This window comes from Astatotilapia calliptera, chromosome 16, assembly GCF_900246225.1.
Source record: "Astatotilapia calliptera chromosome 16, fAstCal1.2, whole genome shotgun sequence".
Classification (NCBI taxonomy): Eukaryota; Metazoa; Chordata; class Actinopteri; order Cichliformes; family Cichlidae; genus Astatotilapia; species Astatotilapia calliptera.
This window is the reverse complement of record NC_039317.1, coordinates 10,717,582-10,744,624: the sequence shown is the minus strand read 5'-3', so window position 1 is coordinate 10,744,624 and position 27,043 is coordinate 10,717,582. Positions and strand designations below refer to the sequence as shown.

At 41.0% G+C, this 27,043-nt stretch overlaps 1 protein-coding gene across 4 annotated transcripts in view; it reads left to right on the top strand.

The window, feature by feature from the left end:
* The first annotated feature begins 2,921 nt into the window (after positions 1–2,921).
* Positions 2,922–27,043, top strand: part of satb2 (SATB homeobox 2) — a 56,819-nt gene continuing 32,697 nt past the window's right edge. For 2 of the 4 annotated variants that reach the window (XM_026145442.1, XM_026145441.1), the window contains exons 1-3: positions 2,922–2,959; positions 11,084–11,207; positions 22,615–22,830. In XM_026145442.1, coding sequence (XP_026001227.1) covers positions 2,924–2,959; positions 11,084–11,207; positions 22,615–22,830 — 376 coding nt within the window. In that variant the 5' untranslated portion in view covers positions 2,922–2,923. Of the gene's footprint in view, positions 2,960–8,965; positions 9,015–10,977; positions 11,208–22,614; positions 22,831–27,043 lie in introns of those variants that run through there. The other 2 variants (XM_026145444.1, XM_026145443.1) reach the window with 2 other exon arrangements.

Genomic DNA, 27,043 nt, shown 5'->3' with positions numbered 1-27,043 from the left:
TTGGGGTCATCGCTAAGTCTTTAACTCCTCTTCTGCTGCCGCCAGTTTGAACCTGCTCGCTCATAGAAACCAATGACACGAAGCTCCCAGGACACAGTTTTGGTGCTTGGAACTCTGCAGCTCCGCTCTGTAATGATGTGGTCAAAGTACTGTGGTTCCTCAACACGTCCACTTTGCAATCTCACCAAAATTTCGCTAGCTGAGCTGGTGAAATGGGGGCATCCTGTTAACAGTACCACACTTAAATTCAATGATCCTTTTAGAATGAGCCAATTCTTTCGAAACTAACTGTAAAGACATTTCTAAGGGACTGAAAATCAGAATCACAATACTTTATTAAGGAAATTATGTGGTTAGAGCTGCTCCAACACAAGAAGAACAGTAACAGACGGAACTATATTAAATAATACAATATATTACAAAGTTACAAAATATGAGAAATAGCTCTAATATAGTCAAATAGCTTAATTATAAATATCCAGAATAATACAGAGATTAAACATGTACCACTGACATTTTACTTTAACCTGTAAAATGTTGTTATTTGTTTTTTCCCTGTATAGTTTGTGCAAAAGGGTGTAACTATCACAGTGTGGAAGGTGCATTAGATGGAGGAGTTGTACAGGATGATGATTTCCTGCCTGTGGCTGATTTTCCTCTCACTGAACGCGCTCCTGAAAACACCACAATTCAAAGATTAAGAGAAGTAAGTTTTACTTTACACACTTTTGTCCATGTGATATATTTAACAAAGATTTAATTAATAAATACATTTGCTTTTCATTTTTTGAAAATGTGACAGAATCACAGGCAATGGCAGAAGATAAGTGTAGGACTGGGGTGTGGAGTGGCACACTGAATCACATAGATTTTATTATTAGAGCCTGATTTTTGATTTATTCGTGAAATAATAAATAATATTAATTTTTTAATGAAGTACAAATGCAGCATAGCAAAAACAATACAAATTAATAAATAAATGAAATCAGGAAATAACTTTCAAGTGTATTAAAACTGTACTTCAGTAAAGTGCACGAGAAGCCCTCCTCTGTGGTCTCAGATCAAACTGCAGCCACTCGCTTGAGATTCCACCAAACACAAAAACAGTCACAGAAGTGACTTTCCACTCTGTCTATTTTTTTTTACTGAAGCCGCTTCGAGCTGCATAACTCAGGTAAGCATGGCAGGAAGTCAGGGACAGAAAAAGGACACCAGGAGTGTTTTGCTGGTGTGAATTAAAGCTGCACAAAGAATGGAACAAATATAATTCCAGGTAGCAACATGCAAACAGTGAATTTCAGATGTATTTATTTAAAATAATGTCAGACATTTAAATACTTTTATCCTAAAAAAAAAAAAGTCAGGCATTGACAACACATTTTTAAAGTGAAGTTAAATATTTCTTAATAAATGTTTTTATTTCCTGCATGTCATTTGCTAGTTGCCCAGCCCTAACCCTGCCTCTTAACCTGCATAACTAGTAATATGTAATTTTAGTTTTTAGTAAATTGTTCTGCCAAGTTTTGGAAGTGAGGGAGCAATGAAAAAAATCATGTCAGCGGACACGCGTCCACATTTACACGCAAAAAACCCTCCCCTCCAAAATATGGGTTTATGGTAAAATCGCCTAATTACACTTCAGAGAATTAATTCAGGAAAAACACATTTAAAAAAAAAAATCAAATAAAAATAAACAATAAAACAAATAAACTGATGTTGATATCTAATTAAAAGATAAATTCCTTTCATTTACACACGGTGCTTTTAAAAAGGATTTGGCTTTTGGGAGGTGTGTTTATTTACTGCATTATCACACACCTGTTGCTTATAGTTAAATGCAAAATACTGTGTAATGGTCACGCTGTAGATGCTGGTGTCCACATGTGCCCAGGAACTGCTGCAGACAGGTGACTAAAATATTGGGTTTGTTTTGTTACATTAAAGAAATTAAAGGTAAAAATGTTCCAACAAACCAACAAAATCTAAGATTTTAAAATGAAAGAGTAAGAGGAAGCAGTCCATGTCCCAGTTAGCTCAAACTAGCAACTATGGATCCAAACCTGTGTTTTCTGGAAAATATCTTAAATGAAAATGTAAAAAAAGTGACAAGGTAAAATATTCCACTGAACCACAGTAACATGCATAACTAAATCTCTCCATGTTCTCCTGCACATTAGAGGATGAAGAGAGCAGCAGTGGGGGCCAGCTGAGCTCCTGTCCTCCCTGTAGTAGGATAACATTTCACCAGTTTAGATTAGCTCACTCAGGGCCCATCAACACATGTGGAAGTGACCCTCAGACGGCTCTCACAGGCCTTGTGGCTGAGCAGTGTGTGTGTGTGTGTGTGTGTGTGTGTGTGTGTGTGTGTGTGTGTGTGTGTGTGTGTGTGTGTGTGTGAGCGAGACAGGAAGTGCACAGACCAGCTGATGCAGTGTGTGCTATGTTAACCCGTCCAAGGGCAGCACAGCAATAACAAACACAAGATCACAGCACCGAGGTCACCTCTGACCCCGCAGACTCGGCGCAGCCAGGCTGATCGCTCTGACGGCCGCTCAGGAATCCCACAGAACACACACAGACACACACATTAGCGTATTTACACACACTAAATACTCGACAGCCCAGTATAGGTTTCCTTCGGTGCGTGTTTTCAATCATTGACTTCCTTTAGACAAATCAAAGGGATTTACTCTAAGAGACAAAAGCTTCTCTGCTGGTGTCTGACAGTAAATGATTGACATTTACTTTGAATGCAGTGGCTCCACCCACCCAGGGGGGAGACCTGCAAAGTGAAACCATCCACTACACTATACCCCACACACCCTTGTTTACCCGCAAGGCTGTTTGCTCGTCTGTGTCCTGGTGGTCGAGGAGTCAGAGACGAGATGTGTGGGAAAGCTGTGACAGGGACCGTGGAGCACGCATGTCCAGCAGCCTCCGAGGACCAGCATGCTTCATGGTAAGAGCCCGTATGCGTGTTTTGTGGGCGGGCTTTTCGTATGTACAGTTTTACCCCCAACCCTGTTGTTTCAGTTGGTAGCAGTGTGACCTGTGACCTCTCTCTGATTCCATTTTTCACTCTCTCCTCTGCCCCAGCAGACACTTTTAAAGCATATCCATTTCCTGCACACATCAGGCCGCTCTGGACACGGGGCTCGCAGGAATACGAGGCCGACCGCCTTGTTTATTAGTACAGACAGCTTGACGTGGGGAGTGTTTGCCAGCGTGATTGTGTCAGCCTTAGAGCGACGCAGAAACGCAGCTGAAGTTAAAGTGGTTTTACGAGTCAGTGTGAGTGCAAGGACAAATGATCTTAGAGGCAGAGAGCATTTTGTTTTACTGGCGTGGCTGTCCTGTATGTTGGGTGTCTCAATCTAGGGGCTACAAGGGATACATTTCATGGTGGGGGGAAAACAAAAAGGCAGCGAGAGGGCTTAATTTTTTATTTCACCGAGGCTAAATATTAAGGGCCAAGCTGCAGGAGGAATTAGGCTCACCTTTTTTGATGAGTCCACCTCATTTGTCTGCGGCCCTTAGAGAAGCTCGGGTACTCTTTCCCATATTTCCTAACAGATTTAGTGTAGCTGGTGGTGAACGCCTGGACAGCTGAGCTCTGCGTCTGGCTCTCTGTCCATTTTGGAAGAGAATCCCTCTGGCAGGTCAAGTAAACCCTGGCCCCTCAAACACTGAACACACTTTCCAAACCTCATTACAGAGACCTCCGCTGTTTTGTTGCTCATGGGCGCCAATCAAACCCCCCTCTCCTCCTCCTCCTCCAATTCTTTTCAAATGAGAATTGAATTTCTTTTTCTTTTTTTTGTTTATGTTATCATTTGTAAATCTTACCAGAAGTGGACCATGAGGCACAAGAGAAGGGAGCTCGTACACACTTTAATGAAGTATTTATAGATCATTCCAGCTGTCAAATACTTGTGCCCAATGACATAGTGCAGAGTGCTGACGCTCACAATTGCCTTTCTCCCTCCAACTCGCTCTCCCCTCGTTAAGCAGCCGGATTTGATTTCAGGTAAGAACTTATTGGGAGGAAAAGAGGTGGCGGGGGCTGCCAGCGAGGGCCACGGCTTTTACCGAAAGGAAAACAGTCCTCTGTGTTGCATATCGGAGCTCAAGGAGCCCAGACGCTGAGACCCCGAGATAGGCATGAGGGCATTATAGCTGGTGTAGCTGATAGATGCAATTTGCTCCCACGACGAACCTCCTGCACTTTGTTTTGGAATCTAAAGGTCAACCTGTTACTGCCAAGTCTGTTAAATGATTCTGACTTGATTTTCCTTGGATATGTGTGCCTCAAAGGAAAATAAAAAGTTGAATCTGCTGTTGAATTCCTTAATAATACTGGAAAAGGTAAAATCTGCAAAGGGTTTCTATGTTTGGATGTCATTTTCTAAAGCTGGTCAGTGCAAAAGCATTTTAGCCACTTTCAGTAGAAATAGCAGCATTGACAGCAGTGATTATGCTTAATCAGCTGCTATTAGGAAGATTTTGTTCCTCTGATCCTTCTGCAACACTTTTCCATCATCATAAGATCTAATCAGCCCAGGATTCTTAGAAGTTATTAGAGCTTTTCTCATTTTTATAATGTTCATAATATGACAGTATATAGTATAAAATAATCATATTACATATATAATATGACACTAGCTGTTCTATCTATCTAATTGGTTATTAATATTAAAGAGTCGGCATTTTTTAATATATGTATTTTTATTTTAATATAATCCCCCCCCCTCCAAACTGGTGTTTGTGGTGCTAATGCTTTCAGAGTAAAAGCAGTGATCCAGTGAGAAATGGTGTGAAGGTGCAATAATGGACTCGTGAGTCGTGACCTCTGCATGGAAGCAATTTGGAAAAAAGGGTTGAAAGTGCCGTAAAAGACAAATTAATCCTCGACGGAAAGGAGATACATCCTTAAAAACAAGCCATTTGGGCCTCATTGGCTCATACTTTACGCTTTAAATCTCACAGCATTTTTGGAGCTGACGTATTAGACAGAGTAAAAAAAAGTAAAACAAAAACAACCCAAACTTAAATACTCCGTTCATTAAGTGTCTTAACGGGATACTGTTGGAGCAGTGAGGAGGTGGCCTGCTTTAAGCTTCAGGCCCGTACCTTTCATTTCCCCTCATTCGCTCCAATCAAGCAAAGCGCAAACAAACAAATGTGAAATGGGTGTTTGTGAAAAACGTATTTATGTTCGCTCGGAGCTTTTTGTTTAATGGTCTGCTTCGGGTCACAGGCCTGCTGTTCGTTAGGGCTGACTTACTTTCGTTTTCAATTAGCGCTGATTCGAAACATGGCCGCTTAATTTAGCGGAAAAACTGGAAAACGCAAGTTACAACACGTTTGAGTCGGCCCTAACAGAACGCCGCAATGTAGTAATAATACTAATACTACAACTATTCCCACTAATAATAATAAATCCAAATAACATTCAGCAAAACAAGCGAGTTTATAAATATTTTTAAATGATATTAATGACGCAATATTAGTTTGGACTTTTACATTTTATTATTGTTATTAACAACAACAACAACAACAACAATAAGAATAATAATTATTATTCTTATTGTTATTATTATTAGTATCGTCAATATTATTACTTATACTACTGTTCCAGTTATTATTATTGTTGTTGTTATTATTATTATTATTATTATTATTATTATTATTATTATTATTATTATTATTATTATTATTATTATTATTATTATTATTATTATTATTAAATACTATGCCGGTTCGATTTTGTTGTCATAAAATGAGCAATTCCGGCATTTTGGAATTTTAACTTTAATATTTCCGACATCATTTCTGCCTCTTAAATTCACAATTTTTCTTCTCTTTTTAATTTTGGGGTCAGTTTATATCTGAGAGAATTATTTCCACCCTTCTTTCACCATTCACGTCAATAAATGATCTTTTCTGTGGAGTTAAGAAACACGTGGTCTCATCAGGAAGTCCAGAAGAAGCTCCAGTCAAGAGTTTCCCTTATGTTTTGTATATATTTTCTAAAAACTTATATTTTATTTATTCGTTTTATGTTTTTAAGAAAAGAATGTACGACAGCCTGATAGGTGATCAGCGTCATGCTGTCAGTCAGTTCGTACTCCGTGTTGCTTTTGTGTGTATTGATCCTAATTTGTCATTATGGCAGTACTTTCTATTAAGGATCAGACAGTTACATTTAAATATTAGTGTTTGTCTTGCAAACGGTTTTTTTAAACAATTAAAGCAAATCTTTATTTCAAAAGAAAAAAAAAGAATTTAAAACTATTTCAGATTTACTCGTATTTGTTTTTCAGAAAGAAAAAAAGTCAGTATTCAGTCAGTGTTTGGCGCTTAGTTCTAACAATTTTTTTAAGCGTTTCTAAACTAGCTGAAATCCATCTCACGACTCAACCGCGACACATAACCGCTGACGGCTTCCCATCAGGACTCGAGCCTCTGCTGCGTCTCTTTTCTTCTTCGCCACACAGCTGCGCTGTTCGCACAAATGACGCCTCCGCTCCCCTCTGGCCCGCACTTAACAAGGTGACAACAGGCGGCTGGAAAGCCATACGGAACCAGATGGCAAATGCACGGCACAGCCTGAGTGGTGCACGAAGAGCGATGTGAAACATGCACTCGTGATCAAACACAGAAATATGACTACGTCTAAGCAAAACAGCTCAGAGGAGCACTTAGATGCTGTCACTGAGATTAAGGGCAAGAAACGGCTTTGTATTTGGTTGCGCAGGGGCGTTTCCAGAATATTTTGAAATGGGGTGACACGGGTGGGGGCCAATAACAAAACATTTGATAAGGAATAAATACAATGCCAAGAACTGGAAGGCAGTGGGCTTTATATTGAGTATTTGTTTTACAAAGTGATTGTTCAATTTTGATTGAACAATTTTCTCAAGCAAAACCATCATCCTGCTTAAGCTCCATAATAATGGAACGCTACAGGCTTCAAATATATAAATATACTGCAAGTACCTAAAGTAGAAGTACTCATTAAATCATATGTGTATTATTTCATCATGAATATTGATTCATCAATGTATAGAAGTTTTTATATAGTTGTTGGCAGCTTCATCTCTACATGTATTACACATATTAGCATATTTACTCTTTGAAATGTGTAAACATAATCTGTGAATAAAGCTATAAAAATAATAAATGATATTAAGTACACAGTAAAACATTAGAATCCAAATATAGATGAGTGGGAGTATAAAGCCGCAGTAATGTGAGTAAATGTCCGCCGATACATTCCATCAGCGGCTCTTTGTGCGCGCTCATCAGGTGGCACCGGACACTGTGAGATTAATGACGCTCTGGTGCAAGGCCCTTGCTAACCCCACTGTCCCCACAGCGGACATGCTCCTGCGCCTATAAGCTTCCACTGTGTAAACTCGAGGCTGAAACAAACCGCGCTTATTTATTAATGCGTCATTTTCGCCTGATCCAAGCCAGACGCATTCTTCTCCAAATGATTCCGCTGACTTCTTGAATTTGAAATTAGTTTTGTGCCGGAGGTCTGCTCTGTTTAAAATCACAAGATCACTTTCTATAAATTGCGCTGCTCCCTAGATGTGAAACAAGGAAAATGCATATATTTATTTATTTATTTTGGGGTGGGGATCCTCGGGGCCTTTACCTGCCCGACAGATGCGCTCTCGCTCAGTAATGATACCTGCAGCACATTAGTCTCTAATCACTCGCGTTCTTCTTGAGCTTTTCGATCTGCGGAATCAATTATTCACTCCAGTCCCTTGAATTCGTTTCCATCAGGAATATTTCAGGGATCAATTTTTCATACTATTCCACGTATTTTTTTATTTTATTTTTTGCGCTTGTTTGGCTTCGTTCCTAGATTCCCAGTTCCCCGAGAAGTGGAAAACAGATAGAGGGAAGAATCTGAGTGAGTGATGCAGCGGAGAGTCTCTGTCCCCACGGCCTTTAATAATTCAGAGCGCCTGCTCCAGCTCGGTGTCTTCGCATGAGGAGGTGAAAGCCACATGATGCGGCTTATTAACGGGACAGTTCTTTGGGTAAACACAACACGCTCGGGCCCCGTTTAACTGCGGAAAAAAACTCGGAATTTAACTACACAATAAGGACCCATTATATCTGTTTTGTTTTTTCTTGAGCCAAACGAAGTACTTTAAATATTTAGATACGCGGAGAACTCTGACTCTATTCTGGTGATCCTTGTTCCACATCTGCAGTGATTACACATTATATTTTGTTTTATGCAACTTTCCTTTGAACAGCCTGGTTCAAAGGATGGATTTTTAAAAAACTGCGAACACGACACTGCTCACATCAGCGATTAAAAAAACAAAAACAAAAAATAGCTGACAAAGGGGAATAAAAATCGAAAAACGAAGAGAAATTCAGACGAAGTTCGTCGTGTATCCAAGACTTTAATTAATTTCAAAATAACATTCTGACATAAATAAAGATAATAGCTCAGGGCGCATGCGTTTTTTTTGGTATTGAGGGGAAAGTTTGGAGCGCGTTATTATCCAAAACCGCGCTCACTCTGCATCCAGCAGCCTGCATGTCTGGTAAGAAACAAAGCTTTAAACGGACTTTAACGCTCCTGTTTTGAACGTCTAACGAGCTCTGCGAGAATCCAGCACACCCAGTATAAACCAACAAATGTGCTCGTTTTCAACAACCGTCTGACATTTCATGAAATGTTCAATAAGCTCTTATCACTCTCGCTTTTATGCACACACGTTTTGTCATATCGCCTCTAAGAGGCCTGCATTTCTTGCAGTCCCACGCTGTTGCCGGCTACTCCCCCCCCATCGCGAGCGCAGACATCACCGTCATTATCATATTTAATATTATTGACGAATGAGCGCCGAGAAGCGGACTGGCTCTCTGCCACTTAATTCTCGCTTCGCTTCTCTGGTCCCGCTTAATTCTCGCTGCGCGTCGGCGGGAGCTGGCGGTGCTGCCAGGTGTCTTCACGTTCCCGTCGAGGTCTCGGAGGAAAGGTGAGTGAAAGGATGTGTCTGTTGTTGTTTTATGGTTTTTGGGAGAGTGTTAAAGATAATCGCCCTCTTGATGGAGAGTGGGGAAGAACCAACTGGCGTCTCTCTCTTAATGAAGCCCTGCGGGGTTTAGTGTCTTTTCCACGATTGATCTTCGCTATAAATCTGTGGTCACGCGTCACTTTTTACCTGTTACTAACAGATCTCCAGTATGCAGGCCCGTGCCGTCTCCTTTCCCCAGCAGGCAGGCGTACTGCTTGCGCACACTTTATGTCTGTTTTTTTCGTGTTGTTGTTGGACCCCGCTGCCTCCCCCAGTACTGAACCCATAGGCCGAGAGTGAGAGAGAGCAGTAAATGCGTGACCCCGCCTCCCCTTCTCCTCACCCACTTCTTCTCCTCACCGGTGCCGCACGGTTACTTGCTCCATGAAAAAGCTGCAGCCAGCAGTGCGTTCCTGTTGCAGATGTTGTAAACCGATGGCTTCATTTCTCTCAGTTCGAATGGGCTTGCAACAATGTGCGCGAGAGCCTCGACATGTTTGCAGTTTACAGTGAGGCTGCATGCAAATGTGCGCGCACGCAGGCCGGATAGGACGCGGAGAGCAGAAACAGTAGTGCCTTTAAAATAGTTCAAAAACAGCATTAATATAAACATCAGAAATACAATCTTGAAGGTTTTCACGCAGAACTTCAGCACAGCTAAAACAAACAAAAAACAAATCTCATTCTCACCTACATTTGTTCCACATTTTTTCTGTCTTGCGTGACTTCGTGACAACGATATTTTCAAAACAAGGGTTAAAAAAAAAGCCTTTAGGCCATTTGACCCTAGCTGGCTCCCTTATCTATTAGACAGGGCGCAGTGGCATCTGTCTGTCAAGTCGCAGGTTTATCATTAACAGGGATCCCACAGCACTGCCCACTGCTGTTCTATTGAGCCATCTAATAAGAACAGAGAGAGAGGGAGAGAGCTCATCCTTGACTTATTATTAGGCTACTTATTAACATGTATCAGCACATGGACTTCAGCTCGGATGATACTGACATGCCTGAGGGTATTAGAGGAAAGCTGCGGCGCTGATAGCAGCGCGATAAGTTACTGCTGCGTGAGGCACAATCATTCTAATCGAAGAAAAGGTGACAGCAGAGCGCACGCGTCAAGGTCGCTCTGATAGGTGTGCGCTTGTTATGGCACAGAGATCTGAGGGAGATATGAGTCAGGAAAACTCAGCTGCTCCTCTTTGCAAGGAGAGATCATAAAGTCCGAACAACCCCACCCCCTTCCCTTCATCTGAATCTCCAAATACTTCAAATATGAAGGAGGAAGAAGAAGAAGAAGAGCTGTATGTCCTGTGAGAGAGATCCGGCCCACAAAACGCGTTCATGGGTTAGATTAGCCGCTTTTGACGCCCCCTCTCCACCCTCCCTTGCTTCCCTCCGCTTTTGTCTCTCCTCCCTTCTCTCCTCCCTCTTACAAGTCAGCGCGCCCGTTGGCACAGGAAAGATTGAAAGTGACATACACTGATTAGAAACCGGTCCTCTGCGTTGTTAAACCCCGCTGTGACACCGCAACTCGAACTTCGCTGGTTGTTTTCTTTTCTTGCTTTTCGGTCAGATTGCTTTTCTTTGCCCGGACTGTATAGCGTTTTTTTCGCGGTGCGTCGCGCTGTTTGTGAACATTTTCTCTCTCTCTCTTCCGAGGATGATGCCATGAGTTTAGAGGAGAGCACACTTGTGCCACAGAGACGCCTTTTGAGCTAAAAGGCGGGCAGACGCTTTAAAGAGGGGACGAAGATTTACAAAAAGAGCCGAACACATTTACGTGTGTGCGCTGCTGTCCACAAACTCTCCCTTTTCTTTCCTTCTCATCTCCGCTCGCTCCGCTGCTTTGGGCGCTATCCACACACACACACACACACACACACACACACACACACACACACACACACACACACACACACACACACACACACACACACACACACACACACACACACTCAAACCCTTCAGCCTTCACTACCAATAAATCAACTTTTCTTCTCTGTGGATCTCCTGCGCGGTCTCGACTCCAGACCCAGCAGCACAGGACCCGCGTGACCCAGGAGTCGAATCAAAGCCCAGCCCTGGATTCAATACTCCTGATCAATGGACAAAGCCTCCTCAGCGGGCAGCAGCGCTACAGACACGTCGTAAACAGTGAGTACACACACACACACACACACACACACACACACACACACACACACACACACACACACACACACACACACACACACACACACACACACACACACACACACGGACTGTCAGCAGCAAGTCTGTACTGAAGACTGTAAGATCATGTAGAGATTTCTCTGCAAAGTCCAAACAAATGCTACACAATCCAACCAGCCGACAGGAAACTCCAGGGACTTTGATTTTATGCTTCCTTGCGAAAAGTGAGTGATTCATAATAACATAATAAAAATAGCTATGATAATTAGTAAAAGTTTTACTTGTAATCATTCCATTTAAGGACTAATAATGTACTAATTATTGCATACTCAAGGCTATTGGCATTACGTTATCTTTAACAGTATTTATAGTAGTAATTAAGTAGAAGTAAGTATAATAAGTAAATAAAATTAGAGAGTGAAAATCATATTTCTGCCTCAAAAAGTGTCGAAAATTACAGCTCACGGCTTCCTATAATTTCCTTAATGTAGAAAAACGCTCTGCTTTCTAATTACATACGGGTTATTTCTCCTAATTAGTCTTCGTGTTTGACGGGAGGTCACTTTCATAAGAAGTGTTTGAAATATTATCCATAGAGAAATATTATATATGTCTATAAAATTACGTACTATTATTTTATATTTTCATTTTTGAACGAGCTATTCTTCAAACATATTTAGATATTAAAAAAAAATGTTTGCCTTTAGTTCACATCTTCCCTTTATTAATTAATTAATTGGCGCTTTGATAAAAACACAAACAGCGTGAAAATAACGCAATGTTTAATTTTATTTTTAAAGTAAAGGATCAGGATAACTCACCCCTGTGTGTGTGTGTGTGTGTGTGTGTGTGTGTGTGTGTGTGTGTGTGTGTGTGTGTGTGTGTGTGTGTGTGTGTGTGTGTGTGTGCGCAGGTTTAAAATACACAGACAAAAAATGAAGTTATATTTTCAGTAAACTAGAGAGAAGGAAAATAGAATGCGTCACAGGATTTCTTCACTTTGTAACTTTTTAACCTCTAAAAAATATAATTCATGACGAATTACTTTGAGAGGTGTTACAAATTAACACGTGCTGAGCTTAAATAACCCCTTACCACCACCCCTCGTTAGTTTTACACTGTTTCGTTTGCAGAGAGACACATATTCACCAGAAAACGGGACGAGTGATGAATAAAACATAGCGAGGGGAGCAGAGAGGTGTACGACAGCGTCCAAGTGTTTCCTGCTGCTACAGGGGCCTTCTAACCTCTGCGACACATCGCACACTCAGAATCTAAAAGTTACCTGCTGCTTTAGAGGTCTGTAAAATATTGGGGGGGGGATTCAGATTCAAGTATTCAGATATAGGAAGAGGTTTGGGAGCAAAAGGCCTCCATGTCTGCTGCGCGTAATCAGAAGAAACCAGAGCCAAATGCGTTTGGCTCCAAATGAGAAACAGTCCCTCTGCAGACCGTCATGTCAGGAGCAATAGTTTGTCCTGCTAAACACAAACGCTTTTTAAAAAGCTTTTCCCCCCCAAGACAAAGCCACACTTCTTCTGTTTCCACGTCACAGTTAACAGTGTTGTGTATGTGTTGTTAATAAAGCAAAGTTCATATCTAAAAGAAAGGCAGTGCTCTGTCCCCCTTTCCCCTCGCTTGATTTTAAAGTGATTCCTTTTATTTCGGCTCTGTGCGTAAAAGCCGAGGTTCCTCATGCTGGAGTCTGTCCGTCCTCTCTGACCTTTAAGAAACTGCAGGCTGACTCAGTTCCTTCTTCGTCTCCAAACCACCAAGAATCCAAAGCAGCGCTCGTGTTTAGAGTGTTTTTCTCATGGAGTTTGACTCGCGTGAAGTGCCAGCTTCCCTTCGCACACACGTCAGGTTTTCTTTTTTAATATATATATGTACACACACACACACACACACACACACACACACACACACACACACACACACACACACACACACACACACAGGGGTGAGTGTGTGTGTGTGTGTGTGTGTGTGTGTGTGTGATCTACGTTTTCTTATTTTGTTGTTTTGGTTGGTCAAGCTAACTAATATTAATATTAATATTTAGAATATTTACATTTTATGAGTTGCAGTTTCTAATTATGAAATAACGAAAACTGCCGACAGCAAGGTGCGCGCAAGCTGCACCTCAGTGTCCACCTTTTCTCATTCTCTCAAGACAGCAGAGCTCCTTTAAAATATGTGTATGTGAAAGGGGGAAAGGGGGGGGGGGATGCAGGATTTTATATATTTATTTATATATTTTAGCCAACCGCGAGGAAAAATGAATTCGTTTCGGCTGCAGTGATGGCCGCTTTCTGGGGCTGCCTGTCTGCTCAGAGTTTACTCACAGGTTCAAAAAGTTGAAGAGAGAGGAGGAGATAGTGTGGAACTCTAACTCTGTTTTTGTATATTTAAAAAATAAAAATAAAAACCTGATGGTGATGCTTTTTAAAGCTTGGCCCGAACACCTAAAAATAGCCATTCTTTCATTTATTGAGAAGTCTTTATTTCTCTTAACTTTAATATCTGGATATACTTTGGGCTTTCAGGAGTTATCCAGCTACAAGAAACTGAGGTTTCATCTACCCTTAAATGGTCCACTGGAAATATTTCAGGGACTCTCTTTCTCCATGAACCCGACTATCTGTTCACATATATTATAGGTGTGCTATTGAACCGTAGATTAGATTAGAAAATGTGTGTGGGCGCTGATGATGATGCTATGGGCGTCACTGCTGCTCTGTGCGCTCACATATACACTGTTATATCTCCCATTCAGCCTGTTTCATAATGGTCTCACTGACCTGGTGATCATAAATGAAGCTCTTAAAGCCTGAGGAACCCCCCACCCCCTAAAGTAATACCTACAGTTATTCTCATTCTGGTGAGGCCTGCGTGAGCTGTGGTGAATGGTTTGGCATCAGTGTGTGTGTGGATGTCACAGTAAAATTTTACCATTTCCCTCCAGCTACTTCTCTCCTCTGCGGGCAAAGTAACAGTAACTTTTTTTTATGATGTAGTGCAGTTTGAATCTACACCTCCTCACTGTTACAAGAACCTGGTTGTGTCCAGCATCGTCGTTTTGGATGAGCACGCGCATGTGTTTGCGTCTCGTGCACCGCATTCGTCCCCGCTGTGAGTGGCTGTGCTCTGAGTCAGTGTGTGGTCCCTGGATGTGTTAAAGCAGAGTCTGTGTAGCACGCTGGCTGTGGTTTGTGTGGCTCCGCGTCTGTCTTTACGCGGAAGAGCGTGCGCATCCTCCCAAATGGAAGGGCGAGGCAGTAAATGCTCGCTCTTCATCCTCGCGTTATCGAATGAGATGTTTACGAGAGAGCCAAAAATGTTTGCCAGAAGGGCCATCGTCTCGCCCCCTCACTCTGCTTGCTTTCTTCACTCCGTCTGCGCGGATGTGAGTTTGCGTGTGTCTGAGTGCGTGGAACCACCTCAGAGCTTCAAAATAGTTGTGTTTCTCTTAAAGGTCCGTCCCGCCCGCCTCCCCCCTCACACCAATGCTCTCCACATCACAGTAACACATCTGATGGCCATAAACAGCAAATTCCGCACTAATGTAACCTTCCCGAACAGCAATCATTCCTCATAATCAGCCACATAAAAATGTTCATGTAGTTCCTCATGTTGCTTTCAGACTTTCAAAAACACATTTAGAAAGTGACACTTTTTTAACTTCCCCCTCAGTGTATTTTTTATTCCTTTGCATTGTCTCACGTATTAATTATTAGTGTCAGTAAAAGTGATGCAAAATTAACAGATTGACTTCCTAATGCCGGTGCCGTCATTTAGGGATGCACTGATACATCAGTGAAGAAAACACTAGCCATGTTTACTGATAAATAAGATAATATTTACTGATATCTGTAGTCGATATTTAGCTGTTGTGTTACATCAACTTTTATTTCGGCCAAATAATCCAAAACTCTTTAATAAAGAGCTGAAAATCTACAAAAAAATTCTGTTACTTTTTCAACATGAACATTTTCTTTTGTCTCCAGGGAGCAAAGTAGAAAATAACAAACCACAAAAAATAAGTAATAGGTAAATAAAAAGTCTCTATGGGTATTTATAATCCATGCTTCACAATAGGTCTAGCTCTAATTTAATTATTTCTGCAGACATCCAGGAACCAGATTGATTAATAAATAAATATCTGGCCACATGGATCTGAATACATTTCTGCAGCACTGTCTGTTGGTAGTTTCAGCTGGGATACTGGTCTAACTGATTGATATTGACATCGACATTTCCCACCATCACTGGCTGATATTTATCTGCTGTGTTGCATAAATTTTGAGCTCACTAAATAATTTTTAAAACTGTGTAACAAAGAGCCAGAAGACTTTAATACAGTTTGGTTACTTTTTAAATGAAAGATTTTTCAATTTCCTTCAAACAAAGAGGGGGAAGAAATGACGTGAAAGATGTGTTCTATTTAGTGTCAGTGCCGGGTTACAATCCCAGATTCACTGCATCCCTGTAGTTTCATTAATTCCACAGACATTCAGAATGTAAGCTGATAACTTGAGCTAAAATGATCTGTTCATTGATCAACGATAAATAAATAAATACTTTGAATAAATTGGCAACAATTCTAGTCATTGATTTATTTCATTTTTTTTTAAAGGCGTGAACTAATTCAGCTCAGTTTTATTTTTTATAGCAACAATCCACAACAACAGTTGCCTCAAAGTGTGACTAAGGACTCGAGAGTATCAGAAAGATAAGTAACCCTATATTTTGGGGAAAGGGAAAACTTTTTCTCTAACAATTTAAAACATAAAAGACACTCTGAGGGCCTCGGATTAGGGTTAGGGTAAGGTCGTCATAGATTAGTTGTCACATTGGCAGCAACCTCGGCCGGTGTACCTCTGTGTTGGAACAATGTTACTTTACCCAAATCAGAATCTCAGAAGTTCTTTAAGGAAACACAACTTTGACTACAATATGTCACTTCAAGGCACTTTCTATTGTAAGGTAAAGACCCTACAACATTAGAAAGAAAACCAGACTCAGGGAGGGGCGGCCATCTGCCGAGACAGGCTGAGGGCGAGGGAGACAGGACAAAAGTAACACCATGAAGTCAAACAGTTCAGACGTTTAAAATCCGAGTCGGTGGATCCACAGGATCAGATCCACATCAATCCACTTGAACCGAACCAAACTAGCTTTTTGGGGGGAGTGGCTCGCTTCTCTCTGTGGGTAATGTTCAGGCAGTCTTTGCGTCACATGCCGTGTTCATGCCTCCCTGCATATACGTGTGTGTACATTCTGAACATCTTTGACGACAGGGCTTTTAATTTTGCCCCCTCCTCTTCCTACTCCTCCTCCTCCTCCTGCCTGCTTGCCTTCTTTTATCTGTGCTGCAGAGCCAAGCATTAACCAATAGCTTGATAGCCCTGCTATAAAACTGGATGTCAAACGGGAAGAACAGCCGTATCTGTGGATATTTCCCTATAGGTGACGCCTCTCTCTTTCTCCCCTGTTATCATTGCTAATAATGCCCTCATAGGTCACTTTTTCTCTTCCTCCCTCTTGCTCTCTCTCTCTCTCTGGCTGGTTTTGCATGTTGAAGGCAGAAACCTTCATTAGCAGACACATATCATAACGGTAAAGAGAGATATCGGACAGGCAGTTACAGGAGAGACTCGCAAGTCTGTGTAAGTTTGGCTTCTCTTCTATAAGCGTCTCTACGACGGCAGTCTTAGAGGTCAGGAGGATTTCCTGCTAATGCTTTCATACGCGTACGGAGGACTGAGCAGCTTATCCCGCTGCTTGGCTCACTCTGTAACTTTTTAACAACTTTTTGCCTTTGTTTAAAATCTCAACGTGTGCGTGTGTGTGTGTATGTGTGAGTGAGTGAGTGAGTGCTGGGGCTGTGGTGTTTACTGCCCTGTTTCCTGTAACACTTATCACAATGGGATTAACTGTGTGTGTGTGTGTGTGTGTGTGTGTGTGTGTGTGTGTGTGTGTGTGTGTGTGTGTGTGTGTGTGTGTGTGAAGGTGGGAGGCAGGAGGTTCCTTCTTTTGGTCCATCTTCTAAACATTCGTTGCTCTGACATTTTGAGCACGCGTCCACACTTTTAAACAAGCCTTACAATCCAGGTGAGACAAAAATAAAAACCCACATGATGCAGCGATCATCTTTAAAAAGTAGAATTAAACGGTGACCAGAGGCTCCCGGCTTACCCCAGCCACCCTTCGGTGTGTGTTTCACATGGACGGGACTACCAGTCAGTGTTTGTCATCTGTCTTGATTTGCAGAGTTTAGGCTGGCTTTGAATTACACGTTAGCCTCTGTTTGTGTGTGTTTACGTCTTTGAGCTGGACACATTGTTTATAGGTGTGTTTGTTGTCGTGTCCTACTCTTCTATTTCTCTGGGTGTGTCCTCATTTTTGCTCTGCAATCTCGTCCTTGGCCTCCAGTATGTATTTGTTATGTCTAGAACAGAGTAATAATGTGGAATTTGATAGTGGCTTATCATCAAAACATGAGGTTGTCCCACTATCAAAGATTACGCGGGACAAACAGAACTCTTTCTGACACTCTCAGAGCACGCATTAAAGGGTGAGATTAAAAAAAGAAGGAGAAATACTTACGTCTGCTAAAATAAAATCAGCTGTTATAAAAACAAGTCATTTTACAGTTTTCCAAGAGCTCTGACAGTTGGCCAGAGAAGCAGTAAATTGGTAAATGTGTCATGACCCTCTCCTTATCAAAAAGACATTACATTTGATCCTTGTCTCCATAGCAGAAAGATGTAACAGCCCATCTTATCGCCTCTTTATTAACTGCTTTAACTATCACACACCTTATCACACAATGCACCGCAGATGAATTTAGGATGCGGATGATAACGATCTGACTTTCTGAAGGCTAAATCCATGATTTTAATGACAGTCTAAGCCATTAACATGTGATGCATTGTAAAGACACTCACTTAAAGACATTCTTCAGAATAAAAGGCTATTGTGAAACTAGCCTGTAATAATTGCATAAAATAGATTAGCATTTATCAGTCTGTTGCAGGATGTTTACGTGATACAGTGACACAAACACACACACACACACACACACACACACACACACACACACACACACACACACACACACACACGCACGCACACACCCAAGTTATTTTCACCACTTGACACAGTTTTAGGGTTTTTACAAGGAAGACAGCTGAAATAAAAACTGAGGGAACAGTGTGTTAATGATGAACATCGCTGTCTGCTCCAGTTTGGTGCTTTGAGTACATTTAGATTGAAATACTATTAAATTAAGCAAGTATGGAGTGTTTTCACACAGTGGAGCTTTACCTAGGATACACCCAGCATATCATCTGCAGTCTTTCTGCACGATGCCTCAATTAAAATCTAAATACCTAAATATAATTGCACATTTGCTCTACATATATTATAAAGTAGATTACCCTGCACAAAGCTTTACTGCTGATATGAGCTGCAGCTGTCATAAATTTGCAAGTTAGATTTTTTTTTTATCCTAAAAGAAATGAATAAACCGAATTATTCAAACTCATAGCAGCTACTATAATATAGGAGCATACAAACATATATATATATATATATATTGTTTTAAAAGGTGCTTACAGTGTCACTGTCATTGTGTAACAGTTCTGCATTTAACCCTCAAACTGTTGACAACGAGAATATTGATTTTTTTCTTATCTTGGGTTTTGGCAAGCACGCAACAAAGAAAGTGATCAGTCTAACTGAGACATATCAAAATCTATTCACACTTTTCCAAAAACTCTTCTGCAGAATGCAAAAGGGCAAAAGGGTTAGAGCCCCTCGATGACTTAGATCTCATAAGATTGAAACTCCTGGTCTTGCTTATCTCAGCAGGACAATGTCGAACCACACGATGCACTTATTACAGAAACATCTGGATCTGGGACCAGAGCATAAGTGTGAGGGCTAAACTGGCATGTATCTGTCATCTGTTTAAAACACTCAGTGCATTATGAAATGATGACAAAGGAGGGCTTGAAGGGCTGAATTGCTGAAACACTATATCAAGCCTTTCAAAACTACTTAGCGCTGAGTTGATGGAAGACAACTCCACCAACCCCACCCTAAATCTGTATTTTGGTAGAAGGCAAAACTGAGTATTCGGTGCAAAAAAAAAAAAAAGTTGGATTAAAGAATTGAGAGAAAAGTTTGTTTCTGGTCTTCAATAACATTGACTCAGACCCTAAATGTATCATTTAAATGACTTGTAGTCATTACACTCTGTTAGTAAGACTAATATTTAGTTATTTTTTGGCTAACAGAGTTGTGGAAAAGTTGAACTCTCTCAGAAATACAACTCAGTGTAATGCTATATTCCTAAAAGACATTCTGCTGTCGTCCTAACGGGAGTGTCTTATCTCAGGCACGCCACCAAGTGAGTGAGTAAGGTTAACAAGAAAGAAAAAAATGCATGGCTCAGTAACATTATCTCCTGCATCAAATGAAGTATAATTGAGGCAGAATGCATTTAGAGATTAAGAAACTGGTCATAGATTGTGTGTTCTTGCATGTAAGTCTTAGGTGAGATGGTGAGATGTCGGCATGTGCAGGTCTCGATAGAGATCACTAGTAGCAGTGTGGGGAGCTTAAGCAGGATGGGACCTGTTGGTGATGAAATCAGACTCTTTGGAGGATTATTTGTAAATGAGAGGCAGAACAAGTGAAATGAAATAGTTTCATCCTTCGAACCCTCTGACGTCAAAGACAAAAACACCAACAAGCCCTAGCTCCAAAACAATAAGTCAGACGCACAATCACACCTCATAAATGAATGAATGAGAAAAAAAAGCCAAAAAATAGAAATGACATATTGTGATAGCCTCTGGGTCACGGTTAGGACCAGCACCCACGATCCTTATAAGGTGTGGGTGTGCACTCCTATGGCTAGAATTTCTACATACTTTTCTACCTAAAGCCAAGCTTAATGTGATAATTAATGTATGAGAGTTGGATTAAAAGGTAACGTTTTCACATTTTCTACTTTCTGAAATGTTGCTTGTCTCTCAGAATATCAACAATCACAGAATCCCAAACCCTAAACTCTTGACCCCCACCATTCAAAATACATTTCCACTCAGGATAAAATATTTGCCTATAACCTAACCTATGATCAGTGACACAGATACTGCAGCAACTAAATAAATAGATAAAACAGTTGACTTCATTATTTGTTGCACTTTGTGACCAAATAGGAGAGATAAATGTGCTAAATGTGACAAATTACTTGTGCTGTTGGAGGTCTGCAAGGTGGAGTAAACAGTATGAAAATCCCGTCGGATGCACGTGACTTGAATCAAACCAAACCCCTGCCATTCAGACGGCACTTCCACTCAGGACGTGTAGGTGCAAACCGATCAAACGGGTGAATGGAAAAAATTGCATCATTAATGATTTTGATAAGTATAGTAACACTTATCATCTGCAGCTGCCAGCAGCCACTGAATTGATCTCAGTCTTGTGTTATATTCAGTTGTTTTTCATCGCTGGTAGTGGTTAGATTTATTTGCAAAGCCTCTTGTTTTTCTCAGGAAGCCTCACACTGAGAATTACAGCTACCATTGTACTCGTATTTAAACCCACTGCTTTCCACTCTGTGTAACTCTCTGAACTTGTCTTTCTCTTTCTTTTTTTTGTTGTCCTTTAAGCCACTTTTATTAAACTCTGCCGCTTACATTTTTGGCCTCTGTGCCTCCCACCCACACTTTTTAATCACTCCAAAGCTAATGTTTTTAATTTATTATTCATTTTGAAATTTAGCCCAGGCTCTTAAAACGTCTCAGATTGTCAGTATGTTTACTTTTTTTTCTTCTTCTTGTGGTGGTTGCTTGTTTTCTTTTCAGCTGTTGTTGTGTAAGAAGGAAAGCTTGGTAGTGAAGGTAGAGAAAAGACGAGGCGGAACGAAAGAGGAGGAAGAAGAGTGAGTGACACCACCACAATAAAAACAGCGCCAGTAAAGCCTGCAGAAATATTAAGAAATTCAAACAATAACCATGGATTCTCCCTCATTTGTTCTGGTGAATTTCTGTCCAGTGTCCAAAAACCAAAGACCCTGTGTTTCTGTTGGGCTTGCAAATCTGCCCACAGCATAGTTACAGTATGGAAAATAGTGCAGTAAATTAAAAAAAAGCCTCACGTTTGCCTTTTTCTACTGACAGTTTCTAATCTCTGTGTTCACTGAGGGTCACACATGCCGGCTGATATTGTCCAGGGCTCTTATGTAAATAAAAGCAGTCCATTTGGCCTGAGTGAGCTGGCTGCTCTTTGATACTTTGGCATGTGTCCCCTGTCAGGCTTGGAAGCAGAGCTAATGGCATTATCCTATATTAGACTTTTGGCTGACACGCGCTCATCAGGGGATGGAAGCCCACGAGGCTCACGCTCTCATCAGTATATCAGCACATGGAGGCCTACATGTTAAAGGTAGCAATGTTATGAGGTACTGACCATGTGATAGCACGGGTAGTGTGAAGCTCCCAGATATACAATCTGCCCATCTCTCTTTTCCTTTGTTTATTCGTTTGCTTTTAAATATAATTTATGAATATATTTATTACATTATTTACTGCAACATGGAATGGGAAATTTAATTAGTTCATTGTGTAATACAAAAAGTTTACAGTTTACCTTTAAAATGACATCTGTTCTCTTGGCTAGAGTTTTATTTATGCTGATAAAAGCTTTATACTGTAAGCTAAAGGCCACGGGGAGGACTCTCCTTTAAGAGCAACCGACCTCCGGCAGAACCAAGTTCAGGGAGGGGCAGCCACCCCATCAGGTGAGGGGTGAGGGGAAAGAGGAGCACGGGGAAACTATGACAACAAACGGGATAAAAAAAGGATCTATGAGATAGATAGTAAGCAAAAGATAACGTTGTGGCATAAAAATCCATGAAGAGTTCAAACGGGTGGTGGAGAGGAGGTGCTGTGTGCATCACAGGAGGCCACCCAACAGCCTGAGATAACATTCAACATAAATAGGTGCTGTGAACTGCCTCTTAGAGCTTCCTGACTTCTTTGTTTTCCTGCCCGTAGCGCTCAGTCCCAAGCCCTTTAATTACTGAAGATATAAATCTTTGAAAATGGTTGACAAATATTTAACACTCACACAGCACTAAATTGTGCATTTGTTAGCCACAAATCAATATAGATTTAGTGTAGCAGTGTGTGTTTACAGCAGCAGGAAAGTGGATTTCTATGGCACAAAGAAACATGATACATCAGGCTTTGACTTGTATATACACAAACTTGCAGGAGAACAAATTCCTCGTTTTGCCCGTCTGAAAAATACAGATATCAATGTCTTATTTTTGAAATTCTGCTAATCATACTGTAAAACTTTTTTTTTGCAGACTCATTCTCTCTGGCTGGAGATCCTCTGGGAGCCTGGAGGAGGATGGAGCGAGGAGGGGAGAGTCCCATCACCCAGGACAGTCCCGAGCAGAGGGGGGGCAGCCCAGATCTCAGCGGCCTCCCACCACCGGGGAAGAAAGGCCGGTTGGAGCTCAACGGGAGTCCCACTGGGCCACGAATACGCCACAACGGAGCCCCACTGAGACCCCTCGGAGGTAAGGCTCATATTGATCACGAGGCGTGAATAAAAGAAAGCAAATTTCTATCAGAAGATAGATTTTTCAAAAAACAAACACTACTTCTAGAGTCTTGGCAATCAGGCAACAAAGAAAGTAACTTGTACTGATGCATAAATTATTAGCACGTTACCCACAAAATTGGCTCTTCCTTTTTCAAAATATAGAAATAGAAGTCATAGAAATACATTAATTAGTTTGGATTAAACTGTCAAAGTTAAACGCTGTCATCTTTTATTTAATGAAAACAAATGATCATCAAGCTATTGATTACTGCAATTATTTAAAATCCATAAATCCCTGAGTTTGTGGATCATTCGATTATAAAAAAATATATATCAGAGAAAGCTGTGTGATCACGGTGTCAGAGGTTTTAAAGCGCTTACGTTAATCAAACCCCAAAAGCAGCTTTTGGCTTTACAGTGAACCACATCCCGCCCATGAGTGGAGTTTGGCACAGTGTGCCATGTAGTAATGTGGCGGTGCTGAGGGGAGATGCTCAAGCTGCTTCTGTCCAGTTAATGTATAAGTCTGGGGGGAACGGTATAACACAGGCTTACCAAATAAAGGAGATTGCTCCATATAAACAAGATTTATACAAGTCACCGTGGCTTATTGATCCCTGCATTCATTGTCAAAGTTGGTTCTTGTTAATGTGCAGCTGCACGAGGGGATGCAGTTCCCCGTCTGTGTTTTGGGGTTTCATGTTGCTGGGTGTTTGCAGTTTTTTTAATCTCTTAAACTCACTTTTACACACTTTGTCTGGTTGAGATTTTAAAACATTTGCACATCATGAATTTCAATTTACTCCTTTTATTCATTACTCGTTTTATGTTAACTGAAAATTCTAATGACCAAGATATTATTTGAAGTGTGCACTTTGATATCAAATGAAGGTATTTAGTTGAAAACAGGCTGGATGAGATTTGGTGGTGTACTTGAATGAAAATGTAAAATTGTCAGATTGCAAAGCTGCTCTGGAGCATAGAGATAAGTAAGTGAAAGAGCAGCTCCTCGTGGACTACAGAGCTTAGTCTAGACAAAACATTCAGAACAATCAGCCTGATCTTTGCATCTTTGGGACGCCCCACACCGTTAGTTATTTAGGTCACGATGTGTACCCTCTTACTCGCTCTGGGAAAATTCAGGTCAGAGAATTATTTTCTTTTTTTAGAGTCTCTGTATTAATGTTTAAATGATACATGTTATGAGAATTGTGAGAATTACTTTTTGAGTACCACTAAAGGGAAAGATGGAAACACTGTTTAATTTTAGGGTCTACATAGTGGACCTTATTTGCTTTTACTTATTTTCTGCCATGTATAATATAATTCAAGTGTAATTCTATTTTATTTATATAAATAAATAATGAGCAATTAGTAATGTAGAATGCAAAAGTGAAAATTTGCTAGACTTTATGCAAATTTGCATCAAAAGTCATGCTGCATATTTCTGCAAAACTCTAGGATCCAGCATAAATATCTGTGGCTTTGAGCAGTGCTTGGCTACAAACTGTGAGTTAGTAGCGATGAATCTGCGTGAGGTTTTTGGAAGAGCAGCTAACAAATCAACAAGAAGCTCAGGTTTGACCACAGTAAGAAGAGAAGAAGAAAGAAAGTGTTGAAGCAAGAATGGATGATAAAGTGTAAAAAAGGAAGGAGACAGGGGGCGGGCTTTTCTGAGCTGAACGGATGGATGGTTGGTTGGACTGCAGTAATGATGGGTTGTTTTCAAAGACAGGAAACTCAACGTGTCTCCTCCAAACCACTGCTGCCATGAGGAGGGGGCCACACACACACAAACACCATATGTCCACCAACTTCCAGGCTGCGACACTCACAACAAAGAAAAGCTGCCAAGATACACACACCCCCTTCCACTGCTTGCATACACATATCTTATTTTAATATCCCTGTTCACTCATCCCTATACATATTAGAGGGATTAGAGGTTTGAGGCTACATCACATCGTCCAAACCAGATCATACAGTCGGCGGGCAAATCACAGGACACTGCATATGAGAGAAGACAGATTGAGGTGGAGACGGAGGAAAGAGCGAGATAGAGGCAGAGAGAGAGGGAGAGAGGAGTGCTGGTCGGAGGGAGCTGCTCTGTGTTGACAGTTATATTTCCCTGTTGGGGGAAATTCACTTACTTGAATTGGCATGGTGCTCCAGTGTGTAATTCACTCCATGAGAGCCTGGAGGACTGGGAGCAGAGTGATTAATGAGGAGGAAATAGAAATATAGAAATTGACTGATTAAAACAACGGGTGGGATGGATCGGGGTGCAGGGGGAGCTAATGCTGCATGCACCCTAAAGTGTTTGTATGGATGTGTGTGTGTGCCGGGAAAAGGAGACAAGCATGCCTCCGTGTGTCTGTGTGTGTTATTGTGTGGTATTCATGCAGTAAAACACACGCCATGCTGAGCATTATTAGTGCTGGGACGCTGCCTAATGCCACAGTCCGTCATTTCTTCAGAGGGCTTTAATTAATTGCTGGTTGACAGGTGGCCCAAAACCAAAAGCCTTTTAGGAAAAAGGCGGATATTGGAGAGGACGGATTGATATTCCACTAAAGAGCCGAGAGGAAGAAATTTTGGGATTGGATTCTTACCTTAAGCAGATAATGAAGAAAGAGGAAGAAGCACATGAATAATCAAGACCTGGATGACAGTGTTACAGGGGCGTCAGACAAAAAGTTTGAGAGGAAACAAAATAAAAGAGAACTACAGGATTTTAAAATAAAAGGCATCCACCAATTAGCCGTGGAGTAAGAGAGACATCAGCTGTTATCGTCAGAAGCTGTAGATGTTGTCATAAGTCACTCAGACCTGTAAGGCTTATATTTTTCTGTCTTTAAGCCTTTTCTCCAAGCTATTTAAAAATGAAATCCATTTGGTTTAATGCAATCCAGTTCAGATTACAACATTTCTCACCTTAGAGCCCCTTTAACCTACTAAAATTGAAACATGGCAGTATTACAGAAGAAAACTAACAAGTTCTCCTTCAGCAGATCTTTTTCTTTAGTGAGAAAAATCCAAATCTTGCCTACTGAACTTCAGCTCTTTCACATGCATGAACTGCTGCTCAGTGAAGTAGGTGTGAGTGTTGAATTGTTGGTTTTAGACAACAGACAACCCCAGCTCAGTTCTGAAGAGAATGTGACAGATGAAAATCATGCAGATGCTGTGAGTCTGTCACTGTCTCTATCTATCTATGTGTATATATGATGTGATAAAATCTTTAAACTTGCACATGTATTGCAGCGATGTGGTTCAAAGCATTGCTGCTGATGGCATTAAAACCAAGTCAAGGATTTTGCTTTCATGAATGCATGCATGCGCGTCTGTGTATGCGTGTGTGGTATTAATGAGGGACAAGAACTTCTTCACTTGATGAGCGCAGAGAGAAAGTTCTCATAAGACAAGATAAGCTTCCACACTGTTAGTGAAGGGCATGATAAGTGTACAGGAAATAGATGTGATGGCCTTTGGAATGTGTGTGTGTGTGTGTGTGTGTGTGTGTGTGTGTGTGTGTGTGTGTGTGTGTGTGTGTGTGTGTGTGTGTGTGTGTGTGTGTGTGTGTGGTAGAATTTTCCAGAGAATCTGGTTTGAGTTTTTCACCTGGTTTAAATTTGCATACTCGAGAAAGACTTATCATGTTAATTCAAGAAGCTGTGACCCTACACCTCTCTTTTACCATATATTAATCATCTTTTGCCACAGCTCTTCCACTTTTTCTGGTTGCGACACTGTTGTCACATTTTTATTTTTATGTTATTAATAAACTAAGATAAGCAGCTGCTGCTTTCACCCTTAAGTCTTTTGTATATTGGTTTTGCATACGTGCTATGGGAACCATTATTATGACTACTTATCTAATAGTCCGTTAGATGAAATGCCTGTGAGCGTGCAGCGTGCAGGGAACAACACTGTTAGAGTCTATGTAAGATTGCATATCATTTTCCATTCCTAGCTGGTTGCCGCATATTGAGAGTTTCAGGTGTTGCAATACTCAACAGTGTGAAAGAAAAAGGATGAATTGATTACAAGCTTAACCCGCAGTGAATATAATCCACATGTTTTCTATCTATGAGGGATGAAATGCCATGTGATCGCAGACAATTAAAGCCAGGCATTAAAAAATCTTCCTGTTGCTTTTCTCCTTCTTCTTTTTATTGTCCTCCACA